General features: G+C 35.4%; 2 protein-coding genes and 1 long non-coding RNA gene across 3 annotated transcripts; 2 read left to right on the top strand and 1 right to left on the bottom strand.

The window, feature by feature from the left end:
- Positions 1-1,449: 1,449 nt before the first annotated feature.
- Positions 1,450-2,181, top strand: LOC136819909 (uncharacterized). The gene is made up of 2 exons (XR_010848499.1): positions 1,450-1,555; positions 1,802-2,181. It is a non-coding gene; the product is annotated as an uncharacterized lncRNA (long non-coding RNA).
- A 10,850-nt stretch (positions 2,182-13,031) lies between these two features.
- Positions 13,032-23,198, bottom strand: LOC136819890 (protein-tyrosine sulfotransferase 1-like). The gene is made up of 4 exons (XM_067076127.1): positions 22,819-23,198; positions 14,870-15,216; positions 14,140-14,355; positions 13,032-13,817 (listed from the first exon to the last, which is right to left on the bottom strand). Exons 1-4 carry the CDS (start codon positions 22,994-22,996, stop codon positions 13,485-13,487), a joined length of 1,074 nt encoding a protein of 357 aa, XP_066932228.1. The 5' UTR covers positions 22,997-23,198; the 3' UTR covers positions 13,032-13,484.
- LOC136819928 (uncharacterized) lies at positions 19,172-21,959 on the top strand. The gene is made up of 2 exons (XM_067076168.1): positions 19,172-20,133; positions 20,449-21,959. Exons 1-2 carry the CDS (start codon positions 19,291-19,293, stop codon positions 21,880-21,882), a joined length of 2,277 nt encoding a protein of 758 aa, XP_066932269.1. The 5' UTR covers positions 19,172-19,290; the 3' UTR covers positions 21,883-21,959.
- Positions 23,199-24,056: the final 858 nt, after the last annotated feature.

Raw genomic sequence — 24,056 nt, 5'->3', positions numbered from 1 at the left:
TGGAGAGTTAAATGAATCTAAGGAAATTCCCTTTTCTAGGAAGTTCCCTTTTTATACCACAAGTAGTTATTAAGCGCTCTTCATAGCTTAAAAATATTACTCTACTCAAAGTATTCGAACAGTTATGTTGCTAAACGTGTACATAAGTTAAATAACATATGAAGAGCAGTATATTCAGAGATACGCTTTAGGATAGGGAAAACCAGTAAGTCATATGATTCTGGCTGGGCTGCTCTTCAATTTATATGAGTTCTTCAGCCTTAAATGTCAATATCAATTAAAATGGAAACATGTACTACTCAGTAATTTCTGAAATCTGAGGCTCAGATTCTTCTTAATTTGTTCTTAGGTTTTGGCCAAATTTCAGCCTCGTATTCTAATGAAATTGTTCTTATAAAAAACCTGTAAGACAAGGCACGGATGTCACTCTAAGTAGACTGTAAATCACTCCCTTGACACATTTGTTAGCATTTGAAATTTTTTTGTCTCAGATGAGAGGTCACTCTTAACAAAAATTACTGTAGGGCTAAGATCATTCCTTTTGAACGCAAATTCAACTCAATGTGTTCGTTTTGCTGCGGTGGCACCTTAATGAAAGTTATGGCTAGTCTTTAGACACTTTTTGTCCAGTTTTCCTCGGGCTTCATCAGATTTAAAACATTACCATTTTACATTATTGTGCAAAAAAAAAAACAGAAAAAAAACACCAAGTGAGATGAACATCTTTCCTAAAAATGACAATTCTTAGGGAAAATAAGAAAATCCTATTTTTATGGCCAAAAACACGGCATTAGCCACTTTTTAGAGAATCTTGTCCTTTACTTTTCTCTACTTTACTTCAGAGAAAACTAATAAAGCAATTTTGTGAAAAATTCAAAATACCCTATTTTTAGGCAGTTTTCGTTCTAAATTTGCCCCAAAAATCCCAAGGAAGATTTTTAATTCATAAGACCAACGAAGGACAAAAAAACATTAAATCAATGTTTTGAAAACTTGACGGTGAGATGATAACTCAGTGTCATTATTGACTTTCATTTAGGTTTAGTGCATAATGGCGCAAGTGGAAGTTTGTTGTCTTTGATTGGATATTTTTTCATCTTCTCTGTCAAGTAAAATTACAAAATGTGAAACTCTGATATTCAAAAGGTGAACACCTCGGAAATTAAAAAAGGGCACACAAATGTAAAGCTGTCAAGAAAATACTTAAGTCCGTGTTTTACCAACACTTTCAGTCCTCAAGCTTTTCACTTTAACATTTCACTGAAAAATATTTCAATAAAGATTAAAGATCCAAAGATCGATATTGGTAATGACTAGGCCGCAATGTTGATTGTCACCATGACGACTTATCATGCCACGCTGTTCTGAGGTGTCGACACCACGAGGTTTATATGTCCATATTTACACTTGATGCATTCTCATTGGTTATTCTGTGTCAATACGGTTTGTTAAGTCAGGAAATTCGAAAGAGAGTTATTATCTTTATCCAGTCAAATCAAGCCTTAAGAAGAAGTAAAGCTACAAGATTTTATAAATTCTTCATTCATCATCAAAGGTATGTAACTATGAAATATTTTGAAATATTTTTTTAAGAAGTGTGTAAAGATGATTTTGTATCTGGAGGTTAAATAAAGGAACAAAATGCAACATGTCAATGACGATTTTAATGGATGGGGATGGAGTTTGGTAAAAATCAAGCAATAAGGATTAAACCTCTGTAATCGGACTTTGGAACCAAAAATTTTCCATTCTTGTATTAATGTTCAGGTTATTATATTCTTTCTCTCTTGTTAATTTACAGGAAAGATGAAGCTTTCAATCGTATTGATGTTGTCATTCTGTTTGTTCTTACAAACACAAGCCAACGAAGACATCCCAAGCAGGAATGAAGTTTCTGAAAAACAAAACGATCCATGGCTTCGTGGAGGATGTGTCTGGGATTTCTGTGCCTGGCCTTTTAAACGATGCTGCCCTGGAACCAACAAAAACCAATATGTATACTGTTTGGCTGGTAAATGCTTAAGAATAGATAATAAAATGTCAGGTTGAGAAGCATATTTATTCACAACCACCTATATATTATTTTTGTTAGAAAATTTAGTTTTGTGGATTTTTACATGAGAATTTCTCGACAATAAATTGATACATGAAAGATTGAAGTGATTGAAAGATTAAAATGTATCACATTATTTCATTATTTTTACGAATAATCTTTATTTCCTTCTTCTTAATGTTAATTAAATTCTCTCAAAAAACCAGCGGTCTTTCTGGTATAGTTTTTGTCTGAGAATGACATGCCCTCAATTTTGACCTTCCCTCGAATTTTAACGTGCCCTTGAATTTCCACGTACCCTTGAATTTTTAAGTGCCTTGCTTCAAGTATTGACGTTCCCTCAAATTTTGACATGTTCTGGAATTCTGATGTGGCCCTAAAAGGGGGGGGGTTTGTAGGGGTTCGAAATACCGTTTTCCCGTCAAAATTTTTGCTGAATCCCGGAATCCCGAAAATTGAAAAAATAATAACACCGTCACACCGGCTTGTACAGGGCAAAAATGTACCTAAATACCGTCACCGTCTGATTTTAAAATACCGTTTTCCCGTCTCTTTTTTCGTCAAATCCCGTAATACCGTAGTAAAAAAGGGCCGATCCCGTCACACCGTAAAAGTACAACCCCCGCTCTAAAATTTCATGAAATAAAAAGAAAATTAACTTTCTTTGACTTTGTCAATTGGGGTATAAACTAAATGGGAAAACATCTCTCTACTGTAGAATCATATTTTTTGAATTTGCTCCAACCAACTGTGTATCTCGAGGGAATATGTCTCGTATGTGAAATTACACGTTTTTCTTATTAAATTCACTGATCACAAGGTACTAGTGGCTTATGAATTACATTTATTTTTCTAAGAAGAGAGAATGTCTACCACCACCACCCCACCATAAAACAGCTTGCTACAAATGGAAGAATCATTATTGAATGTTCACGTTGAAAATGCACTTTAAGATCTCAGAATCATGTTTGCTAGTCCTATTAATACAGAAGAACTTTTGTGTTGTGTCAGTAGAGAACTATTTCCATAAAAAAAAGACTTTAAAATTGTGTCTATATGAAATTTGTCATTCTTTTTGTCGTTTTTATGAAATTTGTCGTTCTTTTTGTCTATTTTTAGTAATTTAGACCCCCTCTAAATATTGGGTTACGAAATTATGTAATTCAGGTCTGATATAATACTTTTCTTGAGGATTTTCATACCACAATGGAGCCAAGACACTCAAGTCTTATGAATGTCAATTTCAGCTCTTCTGGGGACAGTCTTGGAAAGCTGATTTCCAATTGAAAATTTCGTGTCACTATAAGCATTTTGTCTGAATTTCTTGTCTAACGATGATTTTCTCATGCCAGATTTCACAAATGTATCCAGCTTGGTATGCTGTAGCCTTACTTTCAAACTTTTTTTTCTGAAAATGTACAAAAAGAAAGAGCTAGAGAACTTTTTTAAAATGACAGTTGTCCTTTGCGGACAAAGCTAGAACATCAATTGTTTTCTGAAACAATGAAAATACAATGATCGCTCTCCATCGTTTTATGAGTCGTCTATCCAGTGTATAATAAATCTTTGCTAAAACCACAAGTAGAATGAAATGTATGTTAAATCTGATGACTAAGACATCGCAATTGCATTCATTTACTGTGACTGAAAGGGAGAACTCTTGTGTGGAGCAATCCTGCACGTTCAGAGATTTTAAAATTTATGTTGCTGACTTTTTTCTTACTTCTAATACATCTAATTATCAAATGAATTGTGATTTAATTTGAAGATTATTTTCTTTAAAATTTGAAAATATTATTGAATTATTAATTATTTCTAATTAATTTCACTCTCTTTAACTATTTAGTATAATATTTTATCATATCGGCAAATTGTAAAATTTTCATGGAGATTAATTGCAGTTGAACATTCCCTTCTCACAGACCCGCTTTTCTCTGGGAAAATTGGCAGAAATATCATCCTAGGTAAAAAATAATTCTCATACGTTTAAAATCTATTGAATATCTGCTTATTTTGTCTATTATTGTCCCGGGAGGAGGTTTTAAGGTTGCGAGCTGACAGGGGGATGCCAACCGACTTTCCACCTTTGAAACCCTTACCGGAACTAAAAAGGAGAAAACGAAGGAACATTTTGGGAATTTTAAAACCCTCAGCGTAGTGTGATTATTTACGTGGGTCCCGTGCCCTCGTGGATCCCGTGGGTCCCCATGCCCTCGTGGGTTCGTGCCCCCGTGGGTCCAAAAAAAAAAACCCGTGGGTCCGAAAAAAAAACCCGTGGGTCCAAAAAAAAAACCCGTGGGTCCGAGAAAAAAACCCGTGGGTCCAACAAAAAAAAAACCCGTGGGTCCGAAAAAGAAATCCCGTGGGTCCAAAAAAAAAACCCGTGGGTCCAAAAAAAAAAACCCGTGGGTCCAAAAAAAATCCCGTGGGTCCAAAAAAGAAATCCCGTGGGTCCAAAAAAAAACCCCGAAAAAAAAATCCAACTTCGTGGATCTCATTGGTTGGTTTGGTTCCGGAAAAATAAATGTCTCGAAACATTCTATTGTTTGCTTGTGTGTTTTAAACTGCGGGTCGGTTTTAGATATTGTCTGCGGGGGACTGAGTGTTCGAAAGTCTTTTTTGCTCTGTATGTATTGCCGATAATTGCGTGATGAATTTCGATTTGGTCATTTTTCGTGATGAGTGATTGAACTTGAAATTTAGCGTGATCGCCTGATTTGGGTCTGATTAGGGGTCTCTTCAAAGTTAATGAAGTTTACTTTCGATTAAAGCAAAAATGAAACAAGTCTTTTCAACAGTGAGAAATCGCCCTGCAACAAACTTTCTCATTTGTCAATTGCTAGAATCCGGAAACTTTCTCTTTCTGGCGGTATTGAAAGAGTTGATATTCGACTGTTTTGTCCTACCTTGAACTCGAGAAAAAGACTTTCGAACACTCAGTCTCCCGCAGACAATATCTAAAACCGACCTGCAGTTTAAAACACACAAGGAAACAATAGAATGTTTCGAGACATTTATTTTTCCGGAACCAAACTAACCAATGAAATCCACGAAGTTGGATTTTTTTTCGGGGTTTTTTTTTTTGGACCCACGGGATTTCTTTTTTGGACCCACGGGTTTTTTTTTTGAACCCACGGGTTTTTTTTTTCGGACCCACGGGTTTTTTTTTTGGACCCACGGGTTTTTTTTTCGGACCCGCGGGTTTTTTTTTCGGACCCACGGGTTTTTTTTTTGGACCCACGGGTTTTTTTTTCGGACCCACGGGTTTTTTTTTTGGACCCACGGGGGCACGAACCCACGAGGTCACGGGACCCACGGGACCCACGAGGGCACGGGACCCACGTAAATAATCACACTCCCCTCAGCGGGACAAATTCGACCAATTTTGACCAAATTTCGATTTTTCAACACTAACAAAACAAGAGCCGCAAAGATGCGGATAAATATTTCCCTTACAAATGATAAAATAATTATTGATGTCCTCAAAAGCGGGTGACTTTAATCTAAACCTTCTTCGTTGCAAATCTAATAAACATGTTAAAAATTTTGTAAATACTTTTCTTCAACATAATTTGGTACCAACAATTAACAAACCAACACGAGCAACGAGTTACGCGAAAAACTACAACACTGATTGACAACATTATTACCAATGACTTTTTTGATAATTTTACAGGAATTATTAAATCAGACGTTTCTGATCATTTTCCAAATTTTCTGATTTGTGAAAAAAATCTCGAACTTCAAAAACCTGAGACAACTATTTTTAAACGCTTTACTGACAACAAATCGACAAAGGAATTTTGTGACAATCTACGAGCTCTAAATTGGGAACTTGTTACAGAGACTGACCATGTTGTTTCAAAGAAAAATGTTTGAAAATTAAACAATCTTTCAGTGACAGCCAATTTGCTGAAATTCGCCAAAGGCTCCAGTTTTTAAATTGATCAATCTGATTACAGGAGTGTAGTAAAAACTTCACTCAAAGAATTTGGATGGATGGGGCTGAGAAATCTTCCTTCCAAGGCTTTTTTAAAGCTCCTCGGGTATATTAAAGTATTTTCAAATATTTAACTGCTTGAATTTTTGTCACCGTCAACACCCATTAAACATGTCATTTCATACATCAAAAGAAGAATATGGTATGGAGGAATGGAAATGGCTGTATCGTATATATTGAGAGGATAATTTTAGAATAACTTTATGATAATTGATAATTTTGTAAATCGCTAAAATATACTCTTTGCTATTTTTGTAATTTCCGGGAGATAATAAAATGATTTTTTTTCATGTTTACTTGGTTCAATACACCTTTTCGAGCGAAGCCGCCAAACAGTCCTTTTTTGACACATTTTTCTATTGTCTATATATAGGTGCGATACAGTTTTTTATTATGGCCATATATGGTAAAAATCGACGATGGCCTAGGCTGAATTTTGGCATGTAGCAAGCCTAGTGAAAGAAAAAATTTTGAACTTAAGACTTTTTTAATTTAGGCATTTCTCTTGTTGCTAGGAAACATTTTATTTAAAAGACGGAGGTAAAATCGGGGTTTTTCCTTAATAAAAAATCTGGAAATTGGTTACAAAAATTCATAAGCCCAAAATTTGAGTTTTTTTTTGACAACTCTATGAGGGTGTTCAAATAGGGTGCCCTGATTTAAAAATAAAGAGTTCGAGTTAATTGTCAAATTCAATTTCTGGTAAAAACCCTATAAAATCAGATTTTCATCCTAGAATTAAGAGAAAGTGAAACCTTTTCCGAGTTGATTCCTATAAAATATAGACAATTTTCTGGGCCACAAGCTGAACAGCTCTTTGGTGGGGGTTCTGGGCCACAAGCTGAACAGCTCTTGGGTGGGGTCTGGACCACAAGCTGAACAGCTCTTGGGTGCGGGGTCATGGCCACCAGCTGAACAGCTGAACAGCCAACGGGCGAGTCTTTGGCTACAAGCTGAACAGCGAGTATACAAATTTTTGGCCGCTAGTTGAACATTGAAAAAAGGTGTTCTGCATTTTATTCAATTAAATATTCGGCCACCAACAACTGAACAGTGAAGAATACTGTTCAGTTCGTAGCCAGCGATCACTCTAATCGGACCTGATCCGATATCGACTATATGCTTTTTTATATAAGAACCAGTAATTGTTCTTAATTTTTGGTAATATCAAGCTTATATGTTCTTACGATGTTCTTAATACACTTAGTTTCTTTACTTAAAATTTGTCAATATCTGTTAAAATCAGCACTGTCTTAGCAATTTCTGAAATCTGAGGCTCAGATTGTTCTTAATTTGTTCTCAGTTTTTTTTGCCAGTTTTTTAGCCTCGTGTTCTTATAAAAAGCATATATCAAAGATCTTGCTGAATAAGTTCTTCCCTAAGTTCTTTGGAATAAATCTTTGGCAGGTTTAAGGATATAAATTTTGAAATTCTTAATGGAACGCTGTTCTAATGACTTTTTTTACACACTAGAAATCGAATAAAAAAGCTTGAAAAAAAATCAAGGGACAACCATTTTTCACCGATTTAGGAGGGCTTTTCAGTTTATAGAATGTCGAAGAGTAGAGCGTTTCTTTACGAGTGTAGGAAATCTGACCGTGAAAAGCATTGTGTTTCAAGCCCGATGGGCTAGAGGCGAGATTCCTGGATGGGAAATGAAACCACTTATTTCCAATCCAGAACAAACGCCGGATTGAAACTAAAATCTATCGCTAGATTTCAAAAATATAGTCCTCCAAAACAAAGGAACCGCTATAGATACAATCCGTCGTCATGATTACGGCGCGTTTTGGATGGGAAATAAAAGTAGCTTCAATTTCTCTTGCCTGAGAAGGGTTAAAGTTTCGCCTCTAGCCCTTCGGGCTTGAAACTCAATGGTGACAAGACTTATAGCCTGGATATCCAAGCTGTAAATTAAATTTTCTTACTTTGATATATCTGCTATTTACAGCTTGGTCTACCTGAATGGTTGTAAACCCGGGGTCGTTAAATTTTTGGCCTCGCGCGATATTCGAATTGACAAAAAAACGCATGCGCTACCTTCTGATATTGGAATGCAAATCGCTTTAGAAAGAACAGTGGTAAGCCAGCAACATCAAAAATTGTGAAATAGTTTACAGCCTACCTATCCAGGCTACTACACATATTGCATATTTTTGTACATTTTTAAAAAATTTCTTAATTTAAGGGCAATGTCCATAGTCAAAAAATCGGTTATGAGATTTGAAGATAAAACTTGTGTTTTAAAGGGCCCTTACGCACTTTTAACAAGAAACTGCCTTTATAAATTGTTTGTTAAATTATTTTATTAAGAGTAATTAGCAATTTAATTACAAAAATTACTTTATGAACCTTAAATAGACAATAATAAAATGTTATACCGGGTGCGCCACAAAAAAGTTTCTCTCTTTAAAACTAATTTTCTCAAAATCTAAAAGTTTTAAAAAAACTGTTTCTATTTCATTGGAAAGAAGATAGATAAACTTAAATTTTGATGGGTCATTTATTAAATTCGATTCACTAGATCAAAAGTTATGCTCAATTAAATAAACTAGCAATTAGCTTTCGCTATGATGCTCCCGATGACAGGCATTTGACAGTGATTGATCGAAATTCAGAAAAGGCGAAATGCCGTGTTTATTTTTGTCAGAAATACAGTGATATTGCAAAGTATTCAATTTTTCTCAGCCATAGCTTGCACTAAACATGCCCCCTTTAATAGATACCTTATAAAGCTTGAATTAAAAAGCTTTTCATGTTTTATAGGCAGGGTCTTGGAATAATCTTCAGGAAATATTTAGATAGAATGACTTTCTTCTCAAAAGCATTCTTGAAACAACAATAACAAAAATAAAAATAACAAACATATTAAAACATGAATTTATAATTTCCAAGAGTATATTTTGACAATGATATAATTTTCAGCTAAGTTGTTGTTTATATTGTAATGTAATATTGTTTTGTAAAGAATACTGTGGATACAGAAGCATTCCAAAACAAAATGATTCAAAATACAACCAAACAACAGGAACATAACATGAAATATGTCAAGTTTGTGTATAGACTGTCAACTGCTCTAAAATGGGATTACTTGAAATAACATGGGACATACTGCTTTCTGGTCAGCTTTTTTCTCTATCATCACATCCTCTTCAACAACAAACAGATCCATGTTTCTTGGACAGTACAAAAAAGATGATTCTGTGGAGGTTCGGTTAAAATGGTTGCTGTTTTGGTGTCCCATTGCACAAACATTGCACAGCTCCATTAAAAACGCAGACAAATCATTCCAATTCTTGTTCAACATTTTGAAGTCAAAACTCTCTTGTCATTAAAATGTTGTGTTAAAATGAAGTTTGATGATTGGTTGAACAATTGCTATCTTTGTCCCTTTGTGCAGCGATTCAGACCTTGTAAAAACATATAATGTCAATCTGGCAGTTGACGGTACATCCAACGTGTAAAACTACTTTAATGGTTAATATGGTATTTGTCATGGTGAATGAACGAAGGCTGGAAGGCAAAACCATAAAGCTGAAATAGGAATAGAGAAGAAGAAACTGTCAATAGATAATTTGTAATAAATATCCAGGTGATATCAATCAGACTGTTTGATTACTGTGAAAAAAGGTAATCACTGGAAGGAAACTGGTATCGCCTCCAAATAGTAGAGCTTTCTGGTAATAAAATTGTAAAAATTCAAAAGTCAAAAACATGTAATTTACATTTTAGCTTAGACAAAGTGCAGACCAAGAAAGGTCTGCAGTTTGGAGGCAATGTAAAGTTTCCCTCAAATGATGCAAATTACCCTTTTTCCACGGGTAAAATCTAATCTAAATTTATCAAACAATATGTTATCCCATAGGTGTTAGATTACCGCAACCAAATCGACAGTCACGAAACAAAAGATTCTGGTAAAGTTGAATTATGTTCGAACGACCCTGCCGATTCCCCGGACTCCAGGGGTATTTTTGTTGCGTGTCCGAGGATTTTAACATTACTTTTTGAGACTTACCCCGGACTGAACGCGTGGTCTGCGAGACGTACTTAAACAATTGGGCGATCACACGTGGGCGTCAATTTCACCTATCCCTATTCTGCCTGCTTTCATGATGCGAACTTAGTCGACCGAACGTTAACTCGTGACAACACGTTCACTTATCCAGCCGCGTGGTTCACTTATCTGGCAGCGCAATTTGTTTGTCTGGGGATAGAAATATTTCTTTCGTTCGACAGGGTCGTCTTCGATCAGGTTCAGTTAGCTAACCAAACACCTATATATAGTTTGATTCTGTTTGATAAAATTTGATAGTTCAATTACGAAAATTTGGATCAATTGAATTCAATTGACATCGCCTGGAGATAAACAGAAGGTTCGTTAATGGTGGTATGCAAAGTTTTTTCCAATTTTTGATAATAATTACCCAAAAGTAACAGTAAAGTAACTGACGAAGCCTGATTATACAACAAGAATACAAAGCAAAAGGAAATTCTTTAAAATAATTTTCAATCATACATCCTATCTAAAACATTACTTTTGATAAAATAGTATTATACTTACTATCAAAGTTGCAAAACAGTCTATGGCATTATACCTTCTACTTTCTGAAACCAACTGGTCCCAAGTAACCTGAGATCAGATTGTGGTTGTTTTCTTTCCACCACGCTGAAGCTCTAAAGGGATGGGTGAAAACATACAATCTGACGAATATGCAATCTCGAAATCGTAAGGACCGCGTTCGTCTAAAGGTACTGGGGATGACAACAAAGTTGCGTGACTGTGGTTATGAATAGGGCGCCGTATCTGTATTTGACTTTCTGGCGCACAACAAGATTCTTGTTGTAAAATTTTCCGCGGGAGGACTATTTTCCTCAGATGTATAATTTTCAAGTGCCTTCAGAGGTTTACCGTGCACGTAAGAAAATTATGAACAGCTGTTATCAGGTTAGTCCCAAGTTGCTTCGTTGATTTTTGTTGTATTCCAAGTATGACATTGGAGCGCTAAAGACGCTAAATTTCTGTTCACGCGGTGTTGTTGTATTCCAAGCTATGACTTTGGAGCGCCAAAAACGCAAAATATCTGATCGCGCGGTCGAGCTAGCTTAAAAGCTCACCACGGCAATCTTTTAGATGCTGCGGTCACTAGGTTACATCGTCCCGTTCTTGAACAATTTTTCGCCAGCTCGATCCCCAGCACGGCCTCGTGAATAGTCTAGCATGCTAGACGACTTAACTCAGTAAAAAATAGGAAGTAGAAAACTTGACAGGAGCATCAATATAGTCGTCTAGAATATTTTGTGCACAACAAACTTTTCATAAAAATTCTCTTTTTTCATGTTTTTGGATAACATTTTCAGGGGGTCTTGTTGGTTTGTTTTGGTTTGTTTTTTTTTCTTTCACTTAGAAATTCTCATTGGCTGAAATTTTCATTTGTTTATATATTTTGTTGTATATGATTGTTTTCTCACCCCGCAGAAATCTGCGGGCCCTGCTGGAACTCCCGTAAGCTACGGAAACCACCTTAGCCCAGTCGTTTATTTTAACATATCCCGACATAAAAATTTCCCGCTTTCAACAAAAACGTTATAAACGACTGGATTCCCAGTCTACCTCGTGAAGCAACATAGGCACCCTTCGGGAGCAAAAAGTTACTTTCTGAAAGTGCTCAAAAACGTTAAAAATCGACCTATCAAATTAAACAGAAGCATAACTACACGATACATCATTATCTTCGTTTCAGTCATTAAAAATGATAATTAGCTGTCTAAATGACCTTCTGTTATATAAAGGAAGGTTGAATTTCAATAAAAGGCAGAAAGTTTGTCGAAAAAAGCCAAAAAAATCTTGTAATAATCATAAAAATACATCAAATTGGGGTTTCGACGTACATCCAGCCTTAAATAGACTTTATTCTGTCTACAACCAAAAATCTGAGGGAAATATCGGTAAAAGTAAATTAAAATGATTTTGATGAAGATTTTAAACCCTTCCGACCCATCAGCTTCAAAATTCATGTGTTTAATTACTGAAAAATGCTTTTAATCATGTAAAGGCTATTGAGATTGTCAGTTTTAAAATAAAAATTTGATAGGTCGATTTTTAACGTTTTCGGGCACTTTCTGAAAGTAGCTTTTTTATTCAATTGAGCATAACTTTTGATCTAATGAACCGAATTTAATAAATGACCCATCCAAATTTAAATTTATCTTTCTTCTTTCCAATGAAATAGGAATGGTTCTTTCAAAATTTTTAGATTTCTAGAAAGTTAGTTTTAAAGAGAGAAACTTTTTTGTGGCGCACCCGATATTACCCTAGAAAAGTGCTTAGTTTTGATGGGAAAAATTAACCTTTTTGTTTCGAATTTTTTGCAAAATTTTTCGGAAAAATTTTCTAATGACTGTTTTTGGTATTAAAACATTTTCAAAATACTTTTTCTTCGCCGAAAATAAAGTCTTCAAAGTCGAAATACTCTTCTTCGCAAAAGTCTTCATTTTCTTCTTCATGCTAATGGAAGGGTTTAAAAAGACCAAAATTTGATTTATTCTATAAAGTGAGTGTAAGCATATGTATTATACAGAAAAATAAAAGCTACAACTGATTTTTAGTAATTCTAAAATTCGATCATTAATCTATAACCATGACCTTTATAAATATCTATTAATATTTTTTTGTAATATTCTAATTAATATTTTGCATAAAATACTGAAATCAAAAAATTATACATTCTTTCTATACATTAAAAAATTATAAAATTTCAAAACAAAATATCTTTTGGTCTCTCCTCGTCTTAATTAATTAGCGAGTTCGTGCATATTTATGTTATATCCAAGTGCACAAATTGATTGTTGACTGCACTCCAAACCATTCGATTACTAGTACAAGTCTGTTACAAAAACTCAAAGAAATATCAAAGAATTTAGGTAAAGAATGTCATAGCAAAAGTTTTCCCCGAGAAAAATGCTAATTGGTGCTCAACTAGACTTGCTATCTATGCTATCATTCATCGGTTTAAGTTGAATTTAAACACTCGCTATTGTGTAGACTTTTGAGTCATTGAAATGTGAAACATTTTTGAAAAGTTATAAAAAATAATTACATAAAACCCAGAGTTTGTTTTGAACATATTCATGTGTTTCACAGTGCAGTCATTAAGGTCGAAAAATTGCATAATCTTGTTGAGGTTGTGAGTCATTCTCAATGAGGTCATTGCAATCTGCAAGACAACTTCAAGTAAATATCTTAAGACTAAATGGTATTGAATTAAGTAAAACAAAATGTACCTTTTTCTGGAAAAGTAAAACTGTATTCAGGCGACTTTGGACTCGCGCAAAAGTTATCATTTCTCTTTTCTTGTCATAAACTGCCAAAAGATTTCCTGGCATCAAGGTCACGTGATCAAACACGTCATCAACAAACCATCTTTACGCATATCACGTGATTTCAAAACTCAGCCCGTTCAGAAATTCCACTTGCTTAATTTTCTCTTCCACTTTCGCTTTGAACGAGTCCGGCCATACGATGTAGCGTCGCGTGTACGTTTCCTTTGGAAAGATAATCTTCACGCATTTATTCAGGTAATCTTCACTACAGAAAACTTCCAAGAAATCACAAATAGTTTTGAGCCACATTTTCGGCTGCCGTATAAAACTAGTGTAATGAACATCGAGAACGTTTTCGCCGAATTTTTCACGTAATTCAACGTTTTGATCGACAAGTTTAAAGTAGGTTCTCATTTGACGTCGTAACAGTATTGGGTTGTTGAACTGAAGTTTGATTGAAAAAAAAAAAAATCAAATGAAATGAAGGTATGAAATTATAGAGATGTGTTACTATAAGTCTATTATTTTCTGATGTTTCTTTCCCACTTTATTTTGATACAGTTTTGATACAGAAAGGGTATTCTCTACAACTTCACCAACGATCCAGGAATCATCAAACAACACTATGCGATCAGGTGACCCAAGAGCATTTGGAAATACATAGTCTAGCAAGCACCGGGGTCTTTCCGTTGAAAACATTACGTCATGAATATCATGAATACAGTACAGTACAAGCAGCCATAATGAAAAAAAGAATTACAAATACCTGTAAATTGTTACGTTCCGCTTTCTTCCGTAGTCCAGGGTCACCGGCCCGCAGAGTCATGGTAGCGATATTGTCAAAAGGATTTCGGACGAGGTGAATGAATTTGACGGGTATTTGAATGGCGTTCTGTACATCTTTGAAATGGTTGTATCGAGATGGTGTGAGTGAATTGATGATGTGTCTTGTAGTGCTGGTACCTTTCTTGTCACCGATGATCTAACATTACAAAACAGTGGTTACAATCATAACGAAATGACAATTTGCCCCCCTTTTTTACCTTTTTGCAAACATACAGGAAAATCGGGTTGACGGCTCAATATGAGTAATCGAGTTTCGTTTTCAGCCCTAAGTTATTACAATACAATTTCGCATTTTGAACTTTGTATTCAATTTTTGACATTCTAATAATGTTTCAATCACAAATATCTTTCTCAACAGTAAAACGTCACAAACTAGAAAGATATCATGACACCTGTCTCCACTTTCTTAACCTCTTTTGCCTGAAGAAAAGATTACGTCATAAAAAAGTTTCGCGCAAACAAAAAAAATTGAAAGAAGTTCTACTTTTTTTCATCCGTTACGTCAATTTCGACCAATGGAATTGCTTCATTTTTCAACCGACCAATGACCTTACAAAAACGTCAAAAAGTTTTCGCTCATGTCGCACGAAAGTGGAGACCGGCCTTAAGCTAGTAAAAAACTGAGCCAATCAATGAAAAGAATTACTTACCTTGATAGAGCCTTCGTATCTGCCTTGCCACGTGCCAGGAACGTGATAAGAAAAGAAGAAATTTTTCGTCGATGCTCGTTGCAGTTTCTTAGATTCCAGTTTAGAGTTTCGCCATAACTGATTAAATAAATAATCTCGATTCTGTTTCTGTTTGAAAGTGTAGTTTTTCCATTGAGCAAAGACATTGTACTCATTAGCGATGACGATGTTAGGATGGGCGTCTAAGATGGAGCCGAGAAGAGTGGAGCCACTACGAGGGTATCCGATAAAGAGCAGCAACGTTTGCACATCGTGGAATAACGAATCTCCAGACTTTATGGTTTCATCTTTGTTGAGGGTTGACTGTTCTGAAAAATAAAATAATCAAAAGAGAATAATAGTATAGCCCAATCCCGTTTTTGGAGTCCTTTGTAGTGTTTCAATGAAATTCTGAACACATCACCAAATTAACCCTTGGATTCGTGCAGACACCCGAGGTTACATAATCTCAGGAAGCCATTTATCCCCTTCCCCATTTCCCCATATTCGCATGATTAAAGTCAATATCAAATTATATTTGCTCCTCAGAAGACTATTTACCATTACCCCTTTTGTTTGACCCCTTTAACTAATTTCAAACCCCCTATTTAATTACCTTCCTGTTAAGCCTTCCTTATGTTTTATTTTACGACTTTGTTGTTGTGATATGCGCTAACGCCATATTATGTAATTTTCTATTTCTATTTGGTTGAGTTGCAGGAGGCTTTAGAGGCCTGTTCTCGCAACTATAGACGCTTACTAATGAGCGTCCCATCATGGAGGTATAAAGAAACAGGAGAAGTATGCTATTGTAACCAAGCTCGCCCTACGATTAAAAAAGTTACGATGTATGCATGCTCATAATCTCATATATCGTGCATTTTTAATGAGCTCTTTTATCCATAGGTGAAATCCTATTGGCTCATTTAAGCTTTAGAAATTAGATGAGACGAGATTCATTGTTTCTGACATCAGTGTAAGAAAATATTTGGACTAAAAAAAGGCCTGTAAACTTGGCAATCCTTCATCAAATGATAAGATTTTTCGATCAATGTTTTCCTTAAGGTGAACTCTATTGCTTGATACTTTCCTCCAAAATTCTCCAGCGACTTTATGTCTACAGATTGAGTCTGAAATCGTGTGTGCTTATAAAGAACTTTTCATTTTCTGGCTTGAGAAAATATCTTTTCAAAACAAAATTGAACGGATAGCGAAATGGAACATGAACTTGCTTCGTGGACGAATTTTTATCTAATTTTCGTATATTAAAAGGCGAGAATCTTCAATACTGATTATTAGAATGTTCATAGCAAACTTGAGTTCTACTAAAAAGTCTTATTTCATCGGGCGAGCTTAGAATTTCTTTTGATACATTTTATAAAAGAAATCAAAAGACTTTAGCGACCAATTACCGAAACATTCAACTCCTGTTTTTCTTTATACCTCTATGGTCCCATCATCACCTTGAACTGACTACCCAATTCCCCTCACATGGCATGGGTTGACCCGGGCGAAGGAACGATCACTTGCCAAGTGAACTGCCGTGAGTGGGAATCGAACCCTGGCCTCCTGCACAGAAGCCAAGGTCGACTACCACTATACCACGGCACTCTAATCTGGCAATTAAAATTTATTTTAGGAGTAGGGACCTAGTACACGCTTTTTTTTATGAGAATACACTTTATAAGAATGTCCAAGATGAAAATGGCCAAAAAATTAAGAATAATGTTAAGAATAATTATCATCGTGGAATTTTGCTGTTTAAAGCTAAGAATGCTATTTTTAGAGCATTTTCGATTATAAATTGTCAATTACCCCCAAGTAAAGCTCACTTCTTTCACAAAAATGCCATTTTATGCTTGAGACGTAAGTACTAAATGTCAAACAGGGGGGGGGGCACGCAGTTACTACAAGACAGTATGACACTTACTACCGTGGTGGTACTGTATTCAGAAGTTATGAAAACAGTTACTACACAGTGTAGTAACTGCTGTTTGGGGGTGGTGCCAAACACTAAAACTAGCACTTTTGGTGTAGTAAGTGCTTATATTTTAATTATTTTAAAGAACTTTCAAAATTTTTTACAAAAAATGAATTTTTTTGTGAAAAAATTTTTTGTTAAAAAAAATATTTTAGTTATAAATGGACGAAAAAAAATTTGAAACTTTTCTCAGACCCAACTTTGAAATTATGCTTTCCCTAATTATCATTAAAATGTTCTCAACAGCTGTTAACCAAGTAAATTAAAAGAAAATCTAGCACAAAAATGGCTTTAGGTTGAAAAATAATCGCAATTTAGGGTAATTTCGAGCATGTTTTTGATAATATCACTCAAAAACAGGGGTGGTACCTGGAAATCTTTTCTGAAAACAGTTACTACCAAGGTGTAGTAACTGCAAAGGGTGGTGGTCCTGAAAAAAAGTGTTGAAAAAGCACTTACTACACATCATGTCTTGTAGTAACTGCGTGCCCCCCCTGTGTCAAATCTAGTCTGAATCAGGATCCTAACCTAAGAATGCTGTAAGAATATTTTAGTCTGATTTTCCCAAAAAAGTTTTCAAATCATTTCGATCAATTTATCCAAAATCCCTTTTCAGATTTTCTGTTCTCATGAAAGTTAGATTTTTATAAATATAAAGGTAGGACAGGTAGGCAGCGAGACACCTTTTTATAATTTGAGTTAAAGAGATGGCCACCCCGTGACTGGGTAGTGTTACAAAATTATTGGTCCCTTGAAGGTCGTAATAGAAAAAAACAGCTTTACTTTTCCAGCTATGTTAAAATGGCTAAACACATTCAATTGTTATTTGCTTTACACCTGCATATTAAAATAATTTCTTCAATTTAACAAGATTTGTCTGAAACTTGAAAACATTTCTTGCTGGGCCAGATAAATTTGATAAAAAAGTGAAAACTAGAAATTTAATTTTACCGATTAATGGCCAAGTCTCACTTTATTGAATAAGATAACATTTTCTATGTGCCGCTTACATTGTTGTCGTAAAACTTTTTAAACAATCCTAGTTTTCTATTCTACTTCATTGTACAAATTTTCATTTTTCGTGACAAAAATAGATTTGAGATAATAAGTTTTTCAAGTCTCAGGGCGAATATTGATCATTACTTTCATATCATCTTAGTGTTATCCTCTTAGCTATTTACACGTTAAATTTTTCAGAACCAGAAAACTAAAAATTTAATGTTATTCATTATTCGGTGTCTTCTTTGCACCATGATTATTTCACCAATTCTTCATTCCGCCATTTTGTGAGTATTTTTGTACAAATTGCTAAGAAATTGTGGGTTTTAACTGCTCAAAGCCCACAAATATTTTTAACTTGTTCTTAATATTTTTGGCTATGGAAGCTTCATGTTCTTATTTAGTTTGTTCTTATAAAAACGTGAAAGTGCGAGATTGTTTTAAGGGCGTGCTACTGATCACACTGAAAATGTAGAAGAATGCCTAAATTTTGGAAGTCAATTTAAGCGAATGCTTTTAAAGTATATAACTCAAGAATATACCATTAATGATAAATCATATAGCATGACAACAGACACGTAGCAGTTTTGCAGTAAATGGCCAGGATTCGATTCCTAGTCAGTGCTTTAGTTCACTTGGCAAAAAGAATGTCTGGACCTGGCTCGAATGGCTCGACCTATTCTCAGAGAGTCCTTTCCTTCATAACCCCGTCAGTTCGACCAAGTTACTAGCGTTGTCAAAACATCAACACGACGTCCAGCTATCATCCATTTAAACGTCGTTAGATGGACGTTGAGCTAGAGCCGTTCATAACTCGAACTCGCACAGAGAACACAAACTTGTTTGAGTTATGGAAATTTGGAGCAATGTAGTAAGGTTTAAACAAGGCATTATCAACTGAAGGTAAAACTTGTTCGAGTTAAAGGAGACATCCGAGATTCCTCTGTAGTAAAATTACAGATTGGAAATACCTAATCTCAATCAATTAAAAATCACGTGTCATTTCAAAGCAAGATAACATACTGCGTATTATCAATAGTTCTTAAAGATTTATTGAGTCCGTGAGAAAATAGGTTCGTTATGTTAAAATATCTTAGAATGAATTCATTTCAAGCTTTTTAAATATGAACTTGAAAATGACATTTATATGAGAACTTTGTTATAGAAATTGCACCTAATACTTCTTTTTACTATAGTCTATTGCCGATAACATTTTTGACCATAGAGCTTAGACTCTTATACTATAGTAATTAGGACAAATTAGTAGGTCTGAATATAATTCTGTTATAGATGTCAGTCTGTTCGTGTCAGTTAATAGAATTCAAACTGAGCCGCATGATACAACAAGTCGAATTGGATTTTTAGATTATTGGAGATCAAATCAATGAAAGAAACTAACCAGTAAAACTTCAGGCGAATTTTCATGGTGTGTGAAACCAGAATGGTGAAAATGCTGGTCTCTTGCATGATTTTACTTATTTGGTTACCTTTTGTAACTACGCAGACTTTCCAACTATATACTATTGGAATCTACTCGAATTGTTCAGAAAGTGTGGAAAACAGAACACAATTTCTAATCGAGACAAGCTTGGTCACCGAGTATTACCGACAGATCATAGATGAACGAAATGCCGAACATAATACAGGGGAACTAATTCAACACGAAGTCTATGATGTTTGTGATAATACCACATATCTGGCTGAAATCATACAAGATTTAACATTAAGTGAACGTTACAAGCTACAGTATGGATATCACAAGTATACAAATTCGAAAATCTTAGCCATATTTGCTCAAATGCCGAAAAGGATGACTGACTTTTTAATAGCTTCAGTAATCGATGATATCCCAATCATAAACCTTGATACAGAGTTATTAGCAGATGGTTCAATTTATAATCCTATACAGAGTTTCGTAAACGACCTCATACAAATAGTACAGAATTTCGGTTGGCGGAAAGTCAAATTGATAGCGATTACCAAACGAGAATTTCCATACCTTCTGTATTACCGGAGGAGCATTGAAAAACTAAAAGAGCTCAACATTTGTTTCGAGCTTTACGAAATTGACCCAGACGAAATAACGAACCAGACATCGTTCATTATGCCACCACAAAATCTACCCATAGTGCTTTTCGGTGGGTTTTCTCAGACCATGAAATTCGTGGTTAAGGTTGGGAATTTGTATGGTTACCCACCTTATTTGTATGTCACTCATGATCTGACGAATATGTATCGTCACCTGGGCATATTTAAAAACCCATCGGTATGATCATTTTTCCTTTAACATTCTCTTTTTCTTCGCGGCCCCTTTTTGATGTTTACACTGCCACTGGAAGAATAATAAGGGTCGATATGGCAAGGACTGATACTGCCGGCAGAGTCTTCTGATCATCAATAAAGTTTTTGTCAAATCAACAGTCCCAGAGATTCATTCGAAAAATACAGTCTGTCAATAATAAGGAAAGAAGACACTTCCCTATGGGGTAGGAAAAATAATATTTGGGGAACCTTTTAAGCTTCTTTTTTTTCATAAACGTCAGTGTTTTTCGAAAATAACCTTTTGCATTTTCTTTTCCAGCTTATCTATATTGACCTTTTTCGGCACGACCGAACAGCGGCGATGAGTCCATCCAACTATTACCAACCACCTCCTTTATCGCCGGCAATTGCAGATCGCCAAAGATATCAAATGGTTTACAAAATGATAGCATATGACTATCTAGTGATGGGTGTCAAATACAACAAACCGGACCGAGATTTCAACGTATTTAAATTTCTAAACGACCGTAAATATCGAGCCGAATCTTTACACAAGACGATCTTCGGGAACGTTGAATATAACATATTTCAAGGACCGGGAGATCCTTACATTTTAAATCTCAATAATGAAGCAAGCCAAGACACGGTTCGGACCCAGATCGGTAACCGCTCAGCATTAAGCATTTGCGAGAAACCTGTATGCTCAAAAGGTTATCAACTTATCTATGGTAATGTATCTGAAAGCCATTTCACTTGGAAATGCGCCTTGTGCCCGAAAAATACATACAAAACAATGTCCGGGAATACTGCCTGTCAGAAATGTACCGGACGATACAAAATTGATAATGGTAAACGCACAGAGTGTATAGACCCGTACACAAACAGAAATATTGATTTCTCAAATACTGAATTTGTTGTTTTGTTGGCTTTAACCGTCCTTGGTTTAACGTTAACCGTCTTTACAATGGCAGTGTTTTTGATTAACAGAAAAACACCGATCGTTTCGTGCTCAGATTATACCATCTCCATGATACACATGTCCATAATAGGCCTCATATTGATCACCATTCCCCTCACTTTTATCGGGAAACCTAATTTCATTTCGTGTACGGCACGATTGTGCTCAATGAGTGTGCTCTATACCATAAACGTTGCTATCGTATTCATAAAGTCGCAAAAGCTTTTAAAAGCGTTTTTGAGCAGAGTCAAAGTTACTGCTGAAGAGGTAAACCGAACTAAGGCGATCCAAGGAGCAACTTTACTTTTATTTTTGACTTGCATTAATTTTTTATTCGCCACAACCATCTATCGACGACCGATTATGATAGCCGAGGCTTTATACCCTGAGCAATTGATCAGTATGCATTACTGCAACAATTCGTTCCATTATAGTATCTTAATCGGCTCAGCCATGGTCATTCAGCTGATGTGCTCGATCCAAGCCTTCAGAGGGAGAAATCTACCTAGTGTCATTAACGATGGTGTCGTAATAATGTACGCTACCTTCACATTGACGATAGTATTTAGCGTTAACTTTGTGATCGTTAACGCACAAGAACTCCCAGTGAAAGAACTCTTTCAAAATTTAGCCATCACTATCAATAATTTAGTGATTGTTTTTCTTTTATACGGCCAAAAAGGTGTGAGGATTTTAGCGTACCCGCACCATAACACGAGAGAGCATTTCCGTCAAGTGAGGATGAACGAACGACGTCAGAACATAGACCAGACGGTCGAGTTGAGAAGACAATAACATTGACGAAAGAAAAGTTATACGGTATAATATAGACAGGGTGTAAAACTATGTAAATATGTATTGTAAATACTATCTTTTTCAGCAACTGTGTAAGGGCTGAATTGTCAAAGATTCGCCAAAACATCTGTTTTTTTGTTGCTTTTTTTTGTTTTGTTTTCATCTATAGTAAACGTAAGTAGCACGAACAAATATTACAAAAATAAAGGTTCCTAACCTCTCGCAAAAGGACCACCATATCATACCACCAGAAGGAAGGAACCCAAAATAAGCTAAACATCTGTTTCAGGAGAGGTCAAATAAAGATTGAAATTCAGGAAGAAAACATGCCTCCTTGACTTTGACCCCCCCCCGCCTATTAGAGAATAGATGGAATTAAGAAATTTTCACTGCTTGAGTTTACTACGTCTTTTGTTAAACTAATCAACAATATGTGATAAATTTTCAGCGTCTATATAAGTTAGCGTTATATATAAGTTGCACGTGACTAATAGCCTTACTCTTAGGTGCCAAATAAACGGGGGGGTTGGAATAAACGGGGGGGTTGGAAAATTTTTAAAATTTCAATAAACGGGGGGGACCTAATTGCCGGGGGGGTTGGAAATTGTACTTATGAAAACCCCAAAATAAGGTAAATATAGGCTAAAATCAGGCTTTTTGGAGCAAAATAAGGGGACTTCTTTTAGCCAACTGAAAATATTCTTTAAAATTAATAAACGGGGGGGTCCTAATAAGGTCCGGGGGGGTTGGAAAATTTTCGTAAAATTAACAAGCGGGGGGGACCGTTTATTTGGCACCTAAGAGTATCGTGGAATTTGTGGTTATGATCTATCTGGACTTTGTAACAAAAATTATGTTTTAGTGTTTTCATTTTAACTTCAACAATTTAGGGCTCCTATCAACTATTAAAAATAGAAAAATTTGGGACAAGCTTACCATTTTCCAATTGCGTAGTGGACTCCTTTAAACCATGGTGATTGTGATTAGACGACACCGTATGTGACGTAGACGTTGTTACGTGGTGGAAAAACGTGAGCTGTAAAGTGACAAAGAGTACGTAAACAAGAGCAGCAAGGGTGAACCATTTGACGAGACGTAAGACAGCAATTCTCATAATTTGTTTCTTCCCCTCTTTCTCAACATGTTTGAGATGCTCTTCGAATAATCGCCTCAACGTTTTTGATATGTTGAATGTATAATGTGTTCTTTGTTGAGAAAATGTTGAAGTTGGTAAAAGCTGATGTTCAACGTTGACGTTTCCTTACATTACCATCCAATGTTTCATTTTTCTTGTTTTATTTTTTTACTTTTTAGCTATATAAAAGTAGAAAATACGAATTAAATTTCCAAACATTTAAATAAGGTACTGGACTTGATACCTATCAATATTTCGCTGGTCGTCAGGCTACAATCAAAGTCATAATATTTGAGAAAAAAGGGTAATCCCCACGAAATCTTACAACCACAAACGATTTGGAAGCGCTCTAAATTAGGTTGGAAGGGTAGAGTTTTAACTCTGAGTTTTAACGCTAGACATAAGACTAGACCTTAGGATCTGAAGATCCAAAAGTCAAGGAATGGTCCAATAGGGCTAAGAATATAGCCTGGAAGTCTATAAAAAAACCCTCCCGAATTGAAATATTTGAATAAACTTATCAATTATCCCAAAAGCGACTTTCTCGCCCGAACTATAAATTGCTAAAAACGGAGAATTAACCAAAATTTTCGATATATTTTGACCAAGATTGTAGCGTTTCGTTTGCAATTCAGCAAAAAGAAGAGATGATATGAGAAACAAATCCAAGATCATGATACGGTTGAGTCTCTATACCTCGAACACGCACGGGGAACACAAATTTGTCCAGGTTAAGGGACCATTAAACTTGTTCGACTTAAATAGAAAATTCGATTTATAGAGGTTCGACTTAAAGAGACTCCACTGTTAAGCTTTTCCTTTTAAAGTCTACACGCAGACATTTTCGTTAGAACAGACGAACACTTTCGCACACATGTCACACACCACTCTCTTAATCAAACGAAATGCCAGCATTTTGAAAGACAGCTACACATTTTTTTATATCAACAAACTGCAAGAACCACAAGTAATTAAACAAAAATAATAAAACTATGACAACAAAAACATTCTGAGAACACTTAAATGACAATAGACGAAT

Source organism: Clytia hemisphaerica, unplaced genomic scaffold, assembly GCF_902728285.1.
Source record: "Clytia hemisphaerica strain Z4C2 unplaced genomic scaffold, Clytia hemisphaerica genome assembly, whole genome shotgun sequence".
Classification (NCBI taxonomy): Eukaryota; Metazoa; Cnidaria; class Hydrozoa; order Leptothecata; family Clytiidae; genus Clytia; species Clytia hemisphaerica.
This window is presented reverse-complemented; position numbering and strand designations above follow the sequence as displayed.

What these genes read in the sequence shown, in the direction of transcription:
- LOC136819928 (XM_067076168.1), top strand. Translation starts at nt 19,291, where the DNA reads ATGGTGTGTGAAACCAGAATGGTGAAAATGCTGGTCTCTTGCATGATT. An exon ending in GCATATTTAAAAACCCATCG is followed by an intron (nt 20,134 to 20,448) that starts GTATGATCATTT and finishes TTTCTTTTCCAG; the next exon opens with CTTATCTATATTGACCTTTT.
- LOC136819890 (XM_067076127.1), bottom strand. Translation starts at nt 22,996, where the DNA reads ATGAGAATTGCTGTCTTACGTCTCGTCAAATGGTTCACCCTTGCTGCT. An exon ending in GATACGAAGGCTCTATCAAG is followed by an intron (nt 14,356 to 14,869) that starts GTAAGTAATTCT and finishes TTGTAATGTTAG; the next exon opens with ATCATCGGTGACAAGAAAGG. An exon ending in CGGAACGTAACAATTTACAG is followed by an intron (nt 13,818 to 14,139) that starts GTATTTGTAATT and finishes ATCAAACTTCAG; the next exon opens with TTCAACAACCCAATACTGTT.